General features: G+C 34.4%; 2 protein-coding genes across 3 annotated transcripts; one reads left to right on the forward strand and one right to left on the reverse strand.

Moving 5' to 3' along the window:
- Positions 1 to 10609: 10609 nt before the first annotated feature.
- LOC114734345 (inositol-tetrakisphosphate 1-kinase 3) lies at positions 10610 to 16398 on the forward strand. Of its 2 annotated transcripts, none has more exons than XM_028921974.1 (11): positions 10610 to 11212; positions 11772 to 11853; positions 12050 to 12082; positions 13357 to 13477; positions 13609 to 13701; positions 13987 to 14106; positions 14199 to 14375; positions 15212 to 15267; positions 15357 to 15441; positions 15711 to 15844; positions 15938 to 16398. In XM_028921974.1, the coding sequence occupies exons 1-10, from the start codon at positions 10719 to 10721 to the stop codon at positions 15797 to 15799; spliced, it is 1350 nt and encodes a 449-aa protein (XP_028777807.1). In that variant the 5' UTR covers positions 10610 to 10718; the 3' UTR covers positions 15800 to 15844; positions 15938 to 16398. The 2 variants fall into 2 exon arrangements, with proteins under 2 accessions (XP_028777807.1, XP_028777806.1); XM_028921973.1 differs by having other exon boundaries at positions 16026 to 16398.
- Positions 16399 to 16575: 177 nt separating this feature from the next.
- Positions 16576 to 17140, reverse strand: LOC114734346 (50S ribosomal protein 6, chloroplastic). Its single transcript, XM_028921975.1, has one exon. The coding sequence runs from the start codon at positions 17072 to 17074 to the stop codon at positions 16724 to 16726; it is 351 nt and encodes a 116-aa protein (XP_028777808.1). The 5' UTR covers positions 17075 to 17140; the 3' UTR covers positions 16576 to 16723.
- Between the last annotated feature and the right edge of the window lie 251 nt (positions 17141 to 17391).

A 17391-nucleotide genomic window follows, 5' to 3' on the forward strand; every position in this document is an offset into this window, starting at 1 on the left:
CATTGTTCAACTTTTTGACAATATGAAAAAACCAAAAGCTTTGCCCTCCCTCATTTAATTTTTATTTTACTTTTAAATATAAAATTTCAATCTATTTTATCTATTATATTTATCTATTTTTTTAAAGTAGCTATTTTAATAATAATACTTATAACTAATATTTGATTAGTAAGGATATTTTAAGAAAAACAACACATATATATTACAGATAACTAACTTAACTGGTTTTCTTAATCTATTTAAATCAATCAATTAGTTCTTATATTAAGAACTAGGGATAATACTACTTTTAGTTCTAATTATTAAACTTTATTTATAAACAAGTTTTTATAATTAGGAATGGCAGTAGTATTATATAAGAGTTATTATTGAAACAAGACTTGCGTACTTTGTGTTTCTCTCTCTAATTAAAATCAATGCTCTAAATATTAGAAGAAAATTACTGGAGGTGTGAAATTTGGATTATAAGATGCTGGAACCACAAGACTTATTGCTGGTGTACGAGAAAGCAGGGCACTAAATGAGTGGGGGAAAGGCCAAAAAGAAAAAGAAGAAGACGAGAACAGAGAAAATTGACGTGAAAAGACTTGGGACCTATCAAACTACATCTAACTACTAAAAAAAATATCTTTTTTCCAAAGTTCATAAGAAAGAATTTATGAACACGACATAAAAAATCTATTCCATAACAGTAATTATTTTTTCTGAAAAAAATAAAGGCAAACTTGGAAATGCCAGTTGAATCTTGGGAAAATAACAATAAAATACCACCTGAATTCCAAAAAGACAAATAAGATACCTGAATAAGCAAAATGACATATAGGGGACTGGGTACCAATCTGGAATTCAGATTTTTGGCCAAAAAACCAAAATGCCCTGTCTGAAAGTGAGAGAAAGGAGAGAGGAAGACCGACGGTGATTAAATGCGGGAAGAAGGAAAGAAGAATGTTGGAAATGCTATTATCTTACTCCTTCGCATCACCATTCTGTAGAGATTGTTGATTTGGTGGGTTTTGGTTGTGGGAAAGAGGATTTGTAGTGAGAGAGGGAGTGAACCTGCGGGGAAGATGAAGTGGAAATCAGAAAACAATGACAAGCAATTACGTTACGTAACTGCTGTCATATGCCTGCTGGTTTTTGGTAAATCCCACTACGTGAATGGTAAATCCCACTATGTGAATGGTAAATTTTACTATACATGTAGTTAATTATGAATTTTACAAAATACATATTGTGATTTACAACTTTTTGTAGTGAAAGTGACTACTTTGTTAATGGGTTTTGCAACATGTTTTCAGGAGATAAATAACTTGTTTGTAAAAACTAATAAAATTTCACGCTAAATTTGACAAAACGTATAGTGGGATTTACAACTTCCGTATAAAAATGACCACTTCTTAAATGGGTTTTGTAACTTGTTTTCAGGAGATGGGCAGCTTGTTTCTAAAAACTAATAAAATTTCATACTAAATTTGACAAAACACATAGTGAGATTTACAACTTTCATAATGAAAATGATCACTTCTTCAATGGGTTTTGCAACATGTTTTCAAGGGATTGGCAACTTGTTTATAAAAACCAATAAAATTATATGTTGAATTTTACAAAACATGTAGTGAGATTTACAACTTTCTTAGTGAAAATGATCACTTCTTAAATGGGCTTTGCAACCTCTTTTTAGGGGATGAGCAACTTGTTTCTAAAAACCAATAAAATTTCACATTGAATTTTACAAAACACACAGTGAGATTTACAACTTTTATAGTGAAAATGACTACTTCTTAAATGGCTTTTGTAACCTGTTTTCAGGGGATAGGTAACTTGTTTCTAAAAACCAATAAAATTTCACGTTGAATTTTATAAAACATATGCTGGGATTTACAACTTTTGTGATAAAAGTGACCGCTTTATTAATAGATTTTGCAATATATTTTCGGGGATGAGTAACTTACTTTTCACCACCAATAAAATTTCACGCTGAATTTTACAAAACACATAATGGGATTTACAACTTTTATAGTGAAAGTGACCACTTCTTCAATGGGTTTTGTAAACCTGTTTTCACCGGAAGAGCAACTTGTAAGTATAAATAAATCATTCAGTGAACGTGCATCTGAAGTACATCACAATAAACATTGAACTATTAAGTTTCATAATTAACTACATGTATATTAAAATTTAATTCACGGAATGGGATTTACCATTCACGGAATGGGATTTACCAAAAACCAGCAAACATATGACAGCAATTACATTACGTAATTGCTTGCAACTATTTTCTGATTTCTGCTTCATCATTCACCAAGTACTGAATATGAACCCTCAAATGCAATAATCCTGTTCCTATTTCACCATGAAACAGCCACAAAAATGAATAATCCAAATCCCGCCATCAACTTCTACTCACTCATGAATAATTCAAATACTTCAGCGACCTCTTCGACGACGACAATTTCAGGGGGTACAAGTTATTTCAGACAGGGCAATGTATTTCAGCGATGGTAACCAAATTCAGCGATGGCAATCTACTCCTACGACGACGGCAACGTGATTTCGAAAAATCCTTTTTAGTGACTGCAGGAACTTGGATTTAGTTTCGTAGAAGAAAATCAGTTTCTCCCTTTCTCTATCGCATGAATACACTGCTCAATGTTCAGAGACAATCAGGGCAATTCGGTCTTTTGGCCGAAAATCTATATTCCAAATTGGTACCCAGTGCCCTATTTGTCATTTTGCTTATTCAGGTCCCTTATTTGTCTTTTTAGAATTCAGGTGGTATTTTATTGTCACTTTCCCTTGAATCTTTAGTATATATATTTTAAATCGTAAAATATCATAGCTTATGTTTGGTACATTGTTGCGATACACAAAATTACAGCGAGATTCGGATAAAGTCAGAAACAGGAGAGAGAATAAAAAGGATGAGCAGTAATGTGCACTAGGACAGTAAGCTTTTTGCCCATTTGTTGGAATTTTGTCGCCCCCTGGCTCTGACCTAACCCCATTTTCCTCGCTCTTCTTCTGTCATTCATATTCTTCTTCTTCTTCATACCACTTCGTATCTCTCTCTCTCTCTCTCTCTCCTTTCTTTCTCTTATTTTTATCCCACTAGTAATTTCCCACACTTTTACACTTAATCATCTTATATATATATATATATCACATCTTGTCCTTTGCAATAAAAATAAATAAGTTCTGCTTTAATTTAATTAAGGTTGTTAATTATAAAAGTTTATTTATCGTTTTCCTACCTAAAATCAGGCGCATTTTCATATTGTTAGTGTGGTTGCATTTTGCAAAGTATAAAGTGTGTGTGTATATGTATTGTATAAAGTATAAAATGTATACAATACAACGAAAATATTAAAGTCTTGGGGTTCATGGCTCCAGTTTCCCAGTCTCTCCACCATTATTGCATATAGTTATGTATCAATAAATAAAATTTAATTTAATTAATTGAACAAGAGTTTCGGAGGTCTGGTCATGAGTTAGGAATATTGTCTGTAAACTTAAAAACAGATAAATGACTCATAATTCCACAGAAAAAGGATCTGGTTAGTTTGAAAAAAATTAAACATAAATCAAGTACTAGGATTTTTGTTCTAAGAGTCCATTATATATATTTGAATTCTCTGGGTGAGGAGTCCTCTATATTTACGAACACAATCAACTTATATATTTTTTGGACCTCGCGCTCACCTTATTATTGCGTGTAGGGGAGAACATGATGAAATTTAAAAGGGATAAATGTGCTTTGACTTGTAATTGAAAAAAGGATATTCTCAATCATTACAGGGAAGAATGGAAGGCGGTGGTCTTGACGAGATGCTCATTCTGGCTACCACGTTTTATAAATGACCACCTTCCCGGAACAGGAAGTACTGTTCTCTTATCCAAATGGGTGCATTCAGCACCGTCCCAAGATATTTTCTAAGATATATTAACACTTCAAAGTATTTTATGATATATTTCTGTGTTTAATATTTTGAAATATTTTTTTGTTTTGATATTGAATATACTAAAAAATATTTTTGAATGCTAGACGTACATAAGAAAAATATTTTAAAATGCTAGATACACAAAAATATTTTAAAGTGTTCGACGTACTTAAATAAATATTTTAAAATGTTACTTTAAAAAATATTTTGACATGCTAAATTTAACCTAACCCTGTCCAAATTTACAGTCTTTTTTTTTTTTTTTTACCTTTCTTTGTTTGTTTTTGGGTTTGCATTAGTAGTGTAAGCACCTACCAGGAGCACAAGCACCAGCAGTGGGTAAAAAGGTACGGCGGATAAATTGATTCTTCTTTTTGAGCATTCAGATCAGAACCTTCATTCCCCCGCACCTCTAAAATAAGAACACGCATTATTATTTTTATTCAAAAAAAAAAAATATCTCCCGCTTTTCCTTGGTTTGGTTTTCTGTACCCTTCCTCTTTTTTTCTTTTTCTTTCTTTTTTTTCTCAAAGCAACTTCGCCGCGAGGCATACTAACTAGTTAATTTAACATTGTTTTTTTTTTCCCCAAGCAGTTAAAAATTTCTATACTCATAATCAAAATTCCCAATTCACAAAAATAATTCATCTTATTAACTTTCATAATTTAAAATTTAATTGACAGTCCAAAATATGCATCTTTAATCTTTTGCAAAAATTCACAGTCACTTTCATTAAAGCAGCACATTTTTTTGTACAAGTCCAGTGTCAAAACCGTGCGAATAAATCATGATCGAATATTGTAAAAATCTCTGCACCTTATAAATATTACGTACTTTATAGAAATTTTCATCCCAGCAAATGGTGAAGCCTCTAGGAATTTCAGCAGTAAAATGTTTTATCCAATTTATAATTACAATAAGAAATAAACTAGTTGCAAAATTGTGTAAATAAGTGGATAAATATATGAATGCCTTCGATTTTTTTTTTTTTTTGGGTGGTGGAAATGCTAGTTGAACTAGTCTCCTTTGACGTCACGGCCTAGTCAGATGTTTAATGATATGGTTGTTATAGTTTCGTGAGTTTTATTATTACCCAATAACAGACAAATCAAAATAGAAACAAAACGATATATAGTGGAAAGGTGCCGGTAAAATCAAAGAATCTGGGACTTTCGGATCGTGCATTGAACAGGCAGGCTTTCAATATTAGTGGGAAATTGTTTCTGTGCCCACGATTAAATTGCAAGAAGAAAGGAACAAACTCCTTTTTCCAATTAATATTTTAATAAATAATCCACCCTCAATCTCTTTAATTATTTCTGAACAAATCATCATGAAATTGAAACCTTGCTTTTCCACTTCCCCAGCATTTCATTTGACACGCATGTCTCTGGAATTATTATTATATGTCTTTAATTCCTTTGTGCCAAACCCAAACGTGCTTATCCGCGTCTGTAATTTCCACAACCCCTTGTCATATCGGTTTTTGGATTTTTGTCTGTTGTTTTTCCATGTCAGTAGATTCTCTGTTACTTTAACAACAATGATTAATTCTAAAATTAATAAACAAAAGTAAGCCGTACGGAACATTTCGTTCAGTCTCCAGACTGCAATTCTCTATTGGTTCTAAACTGTGGCATTAAAATCCAATCCGGACATAACTCAATCTAATCAGTAAACTGATGAAACAAACCGCTACATCTGGTATTAATATAATAGTTAATTTAATTTTTAATTTAATTATAAATATAAGATTTTAATCCATTTTGTCTCTTTTATATTTATATATTTTTTTCAGAGCGGTCCTTATAGCAGTTACACATATTAAAGATTATATCAAATAGTAATTCTAGCTAATATACATAATTAGTAAGGATATTTTAAGAAAAATAATATATATTTATTACAAATAACTAACGTAACAAATTTTTTTAATCTATTTAAATTAGTTAATTAATTTTTATTTATAACTGAATATAGTATTAATTAGTAAGGTTAGGAGTTTTGACGAGTTCACCGAGTTGAATTTATATCTTTTCAAATTGAACCCATAACAACAGCATTTTAAATGAAAAAAATAGCAGTATGGCCAATTTAGTTTCCAGTAGCTTGTTCTTTTGAATCTGAGAGGCAACCAGCATTGAATTCGCGCCTCTCACTTATGAAAGAAGTTTTCATGTCATAAAGCTACAAAGTGATTCTGTAAGTAATTTATTCTAAACTGCTCTCTGCTATTTATTATGTACGTAGTATTATATAAAAGTTAGAAAGTGACACTGTCCAAGACAGTTTCACAACACCTGCCTTTCTTTACATAAACAAATCCACGAAAAGGAAGAAAAATTTTAAAATATTTGTTCTGGGACAGGCACACCACAACTAATACCACTTAGATTAAGGACTTACATATCTAAAGCAGATCGTGAGAAGCTTATATAATATACAATGATAAGGCAACTGTGGAGACGCAGTGCTTATCCAATTCATGATAAAACGATAGCTTGGAAAAGGCTAATTTAAAATTCCCATGCAAATTGCCTTTTTAATTAATTAGCTTTAGTACTTTAGTTCCTAATTGCTAGTCATTTATATATAATATTGGATTTGGTCCTACTTACAAAATCTCAATTCATTTTATCTCTTATATTTTCTCAAGATATCTTTATTGATTGATTGTAAAGAGTTTTCACCAAGAGATGATTCTAATCATTTGTAACAAATTACCAACTTAACTAATTTTTTAATATTTTCGAGTTAGTTATATATCCCTCATGTTAAGAACTGGTATATGAAAATTAGAGTCGGGAAAACGAGCCGAGCCCGTCAAGCCGGCTCATTTAGACCCTGAAATTATGAGGGCCGGACTTGATATTTTTCTCTTCAAATGGGAAATAAGCCCTGGAGGGCTGGCCTTAAAGGGCTGAGAGCTTAAAAGGGCCGGCCCTAAAAGGCCGCGGGTTGGCCCGTTCAAGTCTTTTTATAATTTTTTTTTGTTTTGCAAATTTTTTATATAATTCTAATATTATTAATTTTTTACATTGTTAATAATATTTCAAATATTTAGTTATTATTATCATTTTAAAATTAAATTTAGTTTTAAACAATAATTTATCCAATTAAATTTTTTAAAAAATGGGTTAATTTGGACTTTAATAATGATTTGATTTATATTATATGCGTTGATATTTTTAAACTATATATATATATTTGATAATAGAGTATTTTTATACTTATATAACATGTGATTTTATAATTTGAATTAGAAATTCATGAGTTTCAACAACAATATTTCTCACATTAAAGTAAAATAATATCTAGATTGAAAAATTTAAAAGTAAAATTTCTATAAAGAAGAAAAACTTGATATTTTTATTGCGAAAGAAAAACATACTTATGAAATTTAAAAGTAAAATTCCGATTTCATAATGAAATCGCTGCACTACTTCGGGGTGGTGGGGTTTTAGAATCTGTGTATAAATAACTTCCTGTTCTCTTGACCAGCAACATGAGTCGTTTTATTTTAATACGACCCGTGACTGTCTTGAAAGCCACAATTTTTTTAATTTTTTAATAAACATCATTAATTACAATTTAATTGTGATATTTTATTCGACAAAGCTTTCGCCATTTGTTTTGTTTCTGGGGAAAAAAAAATCTGTTTGTTTTATTTAATCCGCCAACCATATGCATGCACTGGGCCCCATTATTCCATACCACGTTCTATCTTTTTGCCTCCGTGACAAGGACGCGTTTGGGCCAACTCCTAGCGACGAGAACATAAATTTGTGGCGCATCGGTTAAAATATAGGGAAAAAATGTTAATTTCTCACCCTGGCAGAATGCGGTTCAAATTTATATTATAAAAAAGTGTTCATATATACTGTATGACAGTATTTTAAATATAATTATTTTTAAAAGGATAATATCTATACTTAAAGGAAAAAAATTAACCATATACTCACCACACACGCCCGCGTATACTTACCACTTATAAAATTAGAAAATATCGTTTTTTCAGTTGAGACTTGTAAGATTATCTTTATTGCATATAATTTTGAATAAAGATGTTACAATTTTAATAAGAAATGACAATAAAATTAAAGTCTTTTGTATTAAGCTCAAATCAAATGTTAAGGAAAGGAAAAGAAACGCATATGGCACACGTGTTATAAAGATATGCCCCGCTGCAAATGACGGACATCATGCCAGGTCACGTCTTCTCAAAGCCTTCTCTTCTTTTGCAGAAACCACGTACGGTTGTTCGCCATAATTTTAATTTTGATCATTACACTGGTGAGCAAAATGGAAAAATATTCTCAAAATTAAAAATTGCATCGGTCCCTCCCATACGCATGAAGGATTGAATTATACTACATCGGATCTTAATTATAAAAATTAGTTGACTAATTTAAAAAGATTAAAAAAATAAATTAAGTTAGTTAATTAAAATAAATAGGTATTGTATTCTTAAAATATTTTTACTAATCAAGTATATTAGTTATAACTAATATTATTAGAAGGATTATTTAAAAAAAACATAAATATAAGAAATAAAGTGAATTAAAATCTTATATTTACGATCAAAATAAAAATTAAATAAAACCTTATATTAAAAATAAGAGGTATTATGAAATAAGAGACTAAGAAAACAAAAGAAACGGAGCCTCCGCCGTAACTTCTCGAGACGCTTTTTGCAGGATTTTAGTTTCATGGTTAGTCTGTGGCAGAAGTGTTATTTGGTCCTATAATCAAGAGGGGGAGTAATATATATATATGTGTGTGTACACACACACACATATATTTTCACGTTCAACTGAAAGTGTTCGTATCTTTATTGTTTTTATCGTACGATCTTATTTTTCTATGCCTTTGTGTGTTTCAGATTGCATTGTTCGTTATATTACAAAAATTAGTTGGTTAATTTAAATAAATTTAAAAAATAGTTAAGATAGTTATTTATAATAAATAGGAGTTATTTTTTTAAATACTCCTACTAATCATGTATACTAACTAGAATTATCATCACTACAAGAATTATTTTAAAAAAATATATAAATACAAGACAGAGTAGGTTTGAGTCTTATATTTAGAACTAAAATAAAAATCAAACCACCTCTCATATTAAGAATTAGAGATAATAGTGTTTTATCAACCTTTCACGTGTTATTAAACATAATTATTTACACTCATGATTTTATATTTTATATTGACATCCATGACACAGGTAAAAGTGTACTGTATAATAAAACACGCATCCATATCAAGTGAAAATAATGATTATGAGTGAATATCAAACTCTCAGTAAAAAAAGTAATCAATAATCTAATTTATTTCTTTAATCCTTGGATTTTAAAAATCAAGAGCTGAAAATTAAAAAGCGAATGAAACATCGTTGCATCAATGAATCCCTCAGGGTATACTCTGAGAAGCAATATACTCCTCCGATCCTAAATATAAGACATATTTTATAGTGTTATGTACACTTTATACTACAAAATAGATCTTATATTTCGGATCGGAAGAAGTAATACCTAATTTGATTAAATTTTGAACGATAAGCCGAGCATGATGCATCTTATTTTAAGAACGCATAATGTATTTAAAAATAATTGGTCAAATTAGTATTATTTTTTTAAATGCTTATGTGTTTTACCATTGCGTTTAATGAGTTCATAAAAAGCCGTTTTGTTCGTAATTAGGAGACTTCATATAACCCACCAGCTCCTAACTTCTAGTTTTTTCTTCTAATATACTAGCTCTTGTACTTAGTATTAGAACTTGTCTTTTTTACTTTTAATTTGATCTTAAATATAAAAATTTAATTCATTTTATCTCTTATATTTATTTATTTTTTTAAACACTACACATGTTAAAAAATTTATTAAATAGTAGTGCTAGCTAATACTATATTTGGTCATTATTTGACTAATTTGAGTAGATTAAAAAAACTAGTTAAATTAGTTATTTATAATAAATATGTGTTGTCTTTCCTAAAACATCATCACTAATCAAGTGTGTTAGTTAAAACTACCATTCCTATAAGAACTATTTTTAAAAAAATAAATAAATATGATAGATAAAGTGAATTAGAGTCTTATATTTAAAATCAAAATTAAAATCAAATGAACTTTTATATTAAGGACGCGCACATGCACAACATATATTTGTTTTTTTTTAATAAACATTCATCAAATGTACTCTTCTAGTTCTATTTATAAGACAGAGAGAAAAGAAATTTTTTGATCTATTTTCGGGTACTGAGAAATTTTTTTGTATAAATAGATAATTTTACTTTTTATTTATTATTGTGTATTATATTTTGTATATTTATATAAGAATAAAATTAAAAATTATTAAACTTTAAATAAAAGTTAATAAAATTTAAAATTTTTTAATCTACTAAAATATATAAAAAATGATTTATAAATAAAATTAGACGAGCATAATAGACAAGTGACTATTGTTTCCGTTGGCATAATGAGCGGTACGAATAACTTATTTTAGTTTAAAAATGTTAATGCGTCACTCTGTGTCTTGCTTTACGTAATAAATGCAGGGGATAGGAGTAGGCACTAGGCAGCAATACAATGTTATTTGCGCTTGCGCCTCGTGGCAGATGATCTTTACTGCGTGACTGGTCGGGGCAGACAGAAAACAGTCACAACGCAACTCCGAAGCGTGATTCTAACGCGTGGAATTATGATTACTGCTCAGGATCCTCACTTCTGTACAGCTCACCACCACCCGATCTCTCTCCCCTTCCCCCCTCCCCCCTATTTATGCTCCGCTTTCCCCCTCACTTCTCCGCCCTGTATTGGGTTCTGTTGTATTGTGTACTCCTTTCTTCACCTCCTGAAAATCCCCGCTTTCTCTGTCTCTATTTCTTCACCTCTCCGTGGGTCTCCTCCTCTCTCGCTTTTCGCTTTCTCTTCTACGGGTTTTCCACTTCATATCGAGATTTCCACTCCGACTTTCTCGTTCTTTCTCTCTCTCTGTTTTTCTTTCTTGGGGCACCTGGGAAATTTCGGCACCACCTGGAAATTTTTCCAGGGAAAAGCGCGCCCATGAGGTTGATAGAAGAACTGCCTTTTAGTAACAGGAATGGAGGTGAGGTCGAGGAAGGGGAGGGTGTAACTTTGGGCCAGAATGAATGTTGTCCGGTTGTGAATGGTGGTGGATTTCCCTCGCAGAAGAGGGTAGTTGTGGTTGGCTACGCTCTCACCTCTAAAAAGACCAAGAGCTTTTTGCAGCCAAAGCTTGAGGGTTTGGCTAGGTAAAAATTAATCATTAACCAATTAATATAAGCCTACATCGACCAATTGATTATTAATATCCTCCTCCAGTGTTCTTCCAAACTTATTTCTTTCGATTTATTTCAAATTCTAAAGTTGCTCACGTCGTATCCGGAGGGTTCCATTCTTTCGGAGGAAGGAATATTAACTTGAAGTTCTTTTCTGCTAAGAATATGCTCGTACAACGTTGGTCGTTTTCATTTGGTCCGCGTGCAAGTGAAAAGTAACCATGTAATCTTTTTAGTATCTGCTAGTGGATATTTTACCGTTTCCCAATTCTTTTAAAGAACATTTGATTTTTGGAGAACCGGAACCCTTATGGAAAAAGATCATGACATTGACTCAAATTTCGTCAATATGCAGTGATGACACTATAGATTTGTCTATGGATTTCTCTGTCTATATGAAACCTAATATTTTTAATAGATAACCATATTTTCCAGCTATGTTTTCTTTTCTATTCAGTGCTCATGCATGAGATAAAATTGTCGGCAGTATGCCTTCGTAGATTGACTACCATTGCTGCAAATCTTTGTGCAGGAACAAGGGGATACTCTTCGTTGCTATTGATCATAATAGACCTCTTTCAGATCAAGGTCCTTTTGATATTGTGTTGCAGAAGGTTAGAATTGTTCTTTCCTCAATGTCCTACATTTTGTTCTTCTACTGCTTCTCACCAGATGCACTGGTGCACACACCACCTAAAAAATCTTTTATTATTTTCCTGCCTGTAAATCCGTACCACAGGCTCTAAAGATTTGTTGCTCTGTTAACCGACTGCGTCTTTTCTCTTTATTTCTTATTCTGGGGGAATGCAGTTATCAGGGAAAGAGTGGCGCCAGATTCTTGAGGTCGGTTCAGTTTTCCTTTCACCTACAACTCCATAGAACTCTGCCATACTTTGTGTTTAATCAAACGTCTTGTTTGCTGCTGTATTTTTTTCCACCATGTATTTGGTGCTAGGATCGGGATGAAATGAACAATGGAAACGCTGGTCAACGACCAGTTTTTTAACATCCCGTCTGACATAATTTGCAGAGTGCTTCCTCTATCTTTCGTAATGATTCATGAACCAGTAGTTGAGGTCCAGGCCTCATGGGTTCGAGCAAGTGACGGTGTTTACTATTCTCATGGCCCTCTGGCTGACATTTTCAGGTTTTCTGGCAAATCTTTCCGAAACAAATAAATATATATTTTTTCTTAAAATTTCGGAGTGAGTTTACTTCTCCGGGGATTCTTGTCCCCCATTTCGCTGTCTTAGAGAGATCCCACGCCAAATTTCTTTTGTATTCTCAGCTTCTAGTTGCCTGTAGCGCTAGCTGCAATTCTAGATCTAGGAGGTAAATACGGTAATGGGCTTTTCTCCTGGACTACTTTTGAGTATTTTGTGATTTAGCAAAGCGACAATTTGTGGTTTTAGGTTGTCAAATTTTCTGCATCATTTTACCACTTAGTGCTTCTTCGTATTCTTCTTCTTATTATTGTTACTATTAAAAGTGTTCTTGCCATCTCATGTCTTTCACTTACCAGATTTTGTTAGTGTGACAATCATTCATTCATTTGTAAAGCATCCCATTAGTGTTTAGCTGTCTACTTTGCAGTTATATGCAGTTACTTCCTGACTTGCTTTCTTGACTGATACCCTGTGTATTTGCCCAAACCTGTTCTAATTGAAGGAGGAAAAAGGAACAAGTTTTAATCGATTGAATTTACTACCTTTATCGTGTTTGGCAGTATTTTAATCAAACCATTCTACTTTATGAATTCGGAGTTAAGTCGTTGCAATGATGCTTTGGAAGATTTGGTGACTTCAAAATTCATACATGTCTTTTTGATAAATAAAGAGTTATAAATTTATTCTGTTCATCTCTTTTATCTAAACCCTTTTTCTTCGTCTCTTGAGCGTTGGTCAGGTGAAATATTCATGATAGCCTGAATTGCAGTTTCTACTGGGATGCTATATGTGCTTTGTTATGACATGGATATAATATTCTGGAGTGACAAGGGGTCTGCTGTGAACAAAAACAAAGGGTTTTATGTAATTGGGACGCAAGTTTGTATGTTTCATTTTTATCTAATTATGGATAAACAATCTGACCTTTTTACCTCCTCTTTATATTTGCAGGATTATAGGCTGTCGCACCCTGAAGTTACTGTTCTGGATCCTCCTGATGCCATACAACATATACGCAATAGGCAATACATGCTTCAGGCTGTCGATGATTTGAACCTCTCTGAATCCTATGGTAATCTCTCTTTCCAAACAATGAAAGAGAAATGTTGATTGAAGTGTGGCCAAGTGGAATTACAATCTGTATGCTCATTTCTGTCAAGTAAATTTGACCAATAAAAATTATTCTTGTTAATTAAAATGCAGGCAGAGTTTGTATTCCTAGGCAGCTAGTGGTCAAGAAGGACGCATCTTCTATCCCTGAGCTGGTTAACAGAGCTGGGCTGATATTGCCCCTGGGTAAGCATGTGCTATCTTTCTGTTAATTTTGCAGTTGGTCTGGGCATGAAGCATGTCCCTGTCTACTGCAAGAGAAATTATTGGAACCGTGGAGGCTATGTAAGACATATGAGAATAGGAAGGCAATACTATCCGTGCTGTGCTTTATCTTTTGGGGGGGGGGGGATCCTTTGTGTGCAAGATTAGTTTAGCTGCTACTTAACTAATTTGCACTAGCCCTGAGAGGCAAATTTTTAACAGTTTTTCCCCCTCTTTGTTATGTGTGCAATTTCGAAACCATCCTAGTTGCAAAGCCCCTTGTTGCTGATGGAAGTGCAAAGTCCCATGAATTATCCCTTGCTTATGGGCCATATTCTCTGCAAAAGCTAGAACCTCCTCTTGTTCTCCAAGAGTTTGTAAACCATGGTAAGCAGATAATCATTTGCCTAGCAATATTATTATGTCTAAGATGCTACTAGCACATAGATAATCCATTTGCCCTTTCTTCTCTGTAATAGGAGGCGTGCTCTTCAAGGTCTATATAGTTGGTGATGCTATTAAGGTAGTCAGACGGTTTTCCCTACCTGATGTTTGCAAACGGCAACTCTCCAACGATGATGGCATATATTATTTTCCAAGGGTTTCTTGTGCTACAGCTTCCGCAGATGATGCAGATCTGGACCCCATCGTTGCTGGTGAGTTATGATGTAACTAGCCCATGTAAAGCATTTTCGACCTTATTGGCCAACAGTTTCTTCAGACAGGTTTTAGCATTATTCGCCCTAAAAAGAGAGGGGGAAAGAACCAAAACCCTAATAGGGAATGCGACTCTACCTCGCCATGCATAACACCAGCGAAAAATTGGTCCTGATTGGTTCTGTAGGGTCACAAAATAGTATTTGTCTGGGAATGGTGAGACTTGTTATAAATTTAATATATACTGATGATGTATTGATCGATGCTTAATCATCTACAAGATGCCAATTCCTTTTTCTTAAAAGAATAGTCGGGCCTGCTCTGAAGCACTGAAGTTGATCAGAGAAGGAAATAATGATTTGCTCGTTCATTGGGATGTCTTTAGAGAAGCTCATAATTTGACCCTTCGTGACTGGGTTGTCGAGGTCCTCTGGACCAAAAGAGAGGACCTTACTGAAGCTGGTTTGTTAAAAAGGCCCTGCGCCTGCCGCCGGCTTACTTGCCATTCCTACAGATGGCGTGTTTTCTTTTTTAGCTTCTTAGTTTAGTCTTTCTTTGCTTTTGCATCGGGGGAAATAAGAAAAAAAAGAATAGTCTGGCCTGATTTGGGATTCGGTGGTATGATTATTGAATGTTGAAATTTCAAGTTCTGTTGACTTATTTTCTATGCATTCACACTTTGAGGGATTTAGTTTTAAGGATTGTTAATAGAGACCGATGCATCTGAAGAAACAATGCATACTGCCATGCTTTCAAAATTTAGAACTTGACTTTCATAGTATCTAGTCATATAGTATCTTGTCTTTCCTCTAATTTGCGTGATCTCTCCGTGCAGAGCTTCCCCCACGACCTTTGCTTGAGAGACTTGCCGAGGAACTTCGAAGACGACTGGTAACTTAGCAGTCCATCCATTTGATGGCTGCACGTCGTTGATGAATGGACTGTGTTCTTACTTTGTGTTCCATCATGCTCGCTCGCAGGGCCTGCGTCTATTCAATTTGGATATCATACGAGAGCTTGGAAAGAGAGATGTTTATTACGTCATTGACATAAACTACTTCCCGGGCAAGTGCACTCCTCTACCCCGCACAAACCAGATCTTGCAATTTGCCTAATTCTACTAATATTTACCGCTGAAAATATTTAAGACCATCGTCTCCATTCTCTCTCCTCTTTTTTTTTTTTTTGTCTCTAATTATTAGAAAAATAGCTACCTTCTCTTTTACCTGCGTGATTGCAGGGATTAGATATAACTATGAAGTTCCCTTAAGTTGAAGTACACGCTGTCTTTTTACTATCCTTTATGGTCTCAACATGGTTTTAACTGGAAGCAGGTTATGGAAAGATGCCAGAATATGAACATATATTTACAGACTTCCTGTTGAGCCTGGCTCCTGGAAAGTACAAGAAAAATCCGGGGTAGAATTCATATTACAGCGTATGATGGAAGCGCTAGTGCCTCCATGAGGTAAGCGTGATCTGCGTCTCTATTCCTGCAGTACCTTGGGAACCATGGATATTAGTTAATTCTTTTTTTTCCCACTTGTTGCGATCCCGGTAGAAATTCCAGGATGAGAACTCGGGTTGGAATTGCACCTTGATCCTATACACGCCAGCTAGACTAATCTTGTGACTGAAACCTGGTGCAGCCACTGGAAATAACAATTGATGCCTATGTGTGACTCGTTGCATCAGCAAGTATTTACAGTAGACGGTCCTGTGTGTGTTTCAAGAGCCTCGTGGCTACACACTGTTATGACTGGAGAAGCAAGGGGCCAGTACTTATTGCACTGCGATTTGAAGGAGCGATCGTGATTGCCACCACAAATGTTGATAGCAAGATCGATTTTTCTTCCTTTATAGTTTACAACGGCTCCTCTCTAACTAGAGAGATAGGTAGATGGATTGCAAATGTATTAATGACAGTTTTTAGCTGTAAATAGCCGAAGGGGAGAGTTTGCTTTGCAGAATTTCATTAACCCTTTGTAAATGGAATGTAAATTCAGTTGCATCTGTCTCCTACGCAGAATATGCCGTAGCAAAGAATCTATAAAACCATTCCAGTTTCCAGGATTAACTCAGTCCGCTAGGCACTAGCTAAGCTATTGCCAACAAAAACAATCGTTGCCACAAACTACGAACTAAATTAGCAATGACTAATCATAGTGGGCGCGAAAATAAAAACTCTTTTCCCCATGAGACCGAGAAACTGCATTTGGCCACAAGGCATGAGAGTATTCGGAAGGGGAAACATGAATGCCATAACGAAAAACAGCAGCGTCAAAAGTGTGAGCTTTAAGTACAACAACATCTCATACACAAGAAGAATTAAGAATATGATTACTAACTAACCAGCAGTAGCTGGTTGGGAAGTAGGAGGAGCATCATCGGTTGCTTCCGATGCCGGGGAAACCAGAGTCCAGTCAGGAGGCAGCGGCGGCAGCGGAGGGTACACAGTGGGCTTCCTCTTTATATCCCACGGCTGCGTCTTCTTCGGCCTCGTCTTCATATGGTGCGCCGTCGCCTTCTTATTCGGCCTCGACGAGCACTCTATCGCCAACCCACATCCCTCTATTCCGACTCTCGCAGATCCCTTTCTCAAATTCCCGGGGCCACTTCTCCCGAACGACGGCGGCGACACGGATTGAGCCGGAATCGATAATCTGGAGCTAAATATAGACATAGCCGAGACAGACATCTTCGAACTCTTATCACTTCCGGTGCTGTGAGGTAACCTCCAAACTCACTCCGGGACGTCCCTCATCCTTTTTCATTTGCATCCTTTAACATCATCTCGAGAATTCAACCCCCCCCCCAAATTCCCAAACTAACCTCGATTGCTAGTCGGTTTTTTCCCCCTCTTGGGCCGCCAATCTTCCCCGGGGTTTGCAGACCATTACATCGCAGGCTATTAAATAATCTTCCTAGTGGGCTTCTCTACTTAATGGGCCTAGCCTTGTGAATGAAATTTTGTCCCCTATAGATTCCTTAGCCCATTACTTGAGGAAAGTGGTC

This window comes from Neltuma alba, unplaced genomic scaffold, assembly GCF_004799145.2.
Source record: "Neltuma alba isolate B1F8T4 unplaced genomic scaffold, ASM479914v2 tig00013086_pilon, whole genome shotgun sequence".
NCBI lineage: Eukaryota > Viridiplantae > Streptophyta > Magnoliopsida > Fabales > Fabaceae > Neltuma > Neltuma alba.

Bases quoted from the DNA above. Each gene is read 5' to 3' on its own strand.
- LOC114734345 (XM_028921974.1), top strand. From the start codon at position 10,719: ATGCTCCGCTTTCCCCCTCACTTCTCCGCCCTGTATTGGGTTCTGTTG. The intron at 12,083-13,356 runs GTCGGTTCAGTT...TTATATTTGCAG, and splicing joins AGTGGCGCCAGATTCTTGAG to GATTATAGGCTGTCGCACCC. The intron at 15,268-15,356 runs GTAACTTAGCAG...GCTCGCTCGCAG, and splicing joins AGGAACTTCGAAGACGACTG to GGCCTGCGTCTATTCAATTT.
- LOC114734346 (XM_028921975.1), bottom strand. From the start codon at position 17,074: ATGTCTGTCTCGGCTATGTCTATATTTAGCTCCAGATTATCGATTCCG.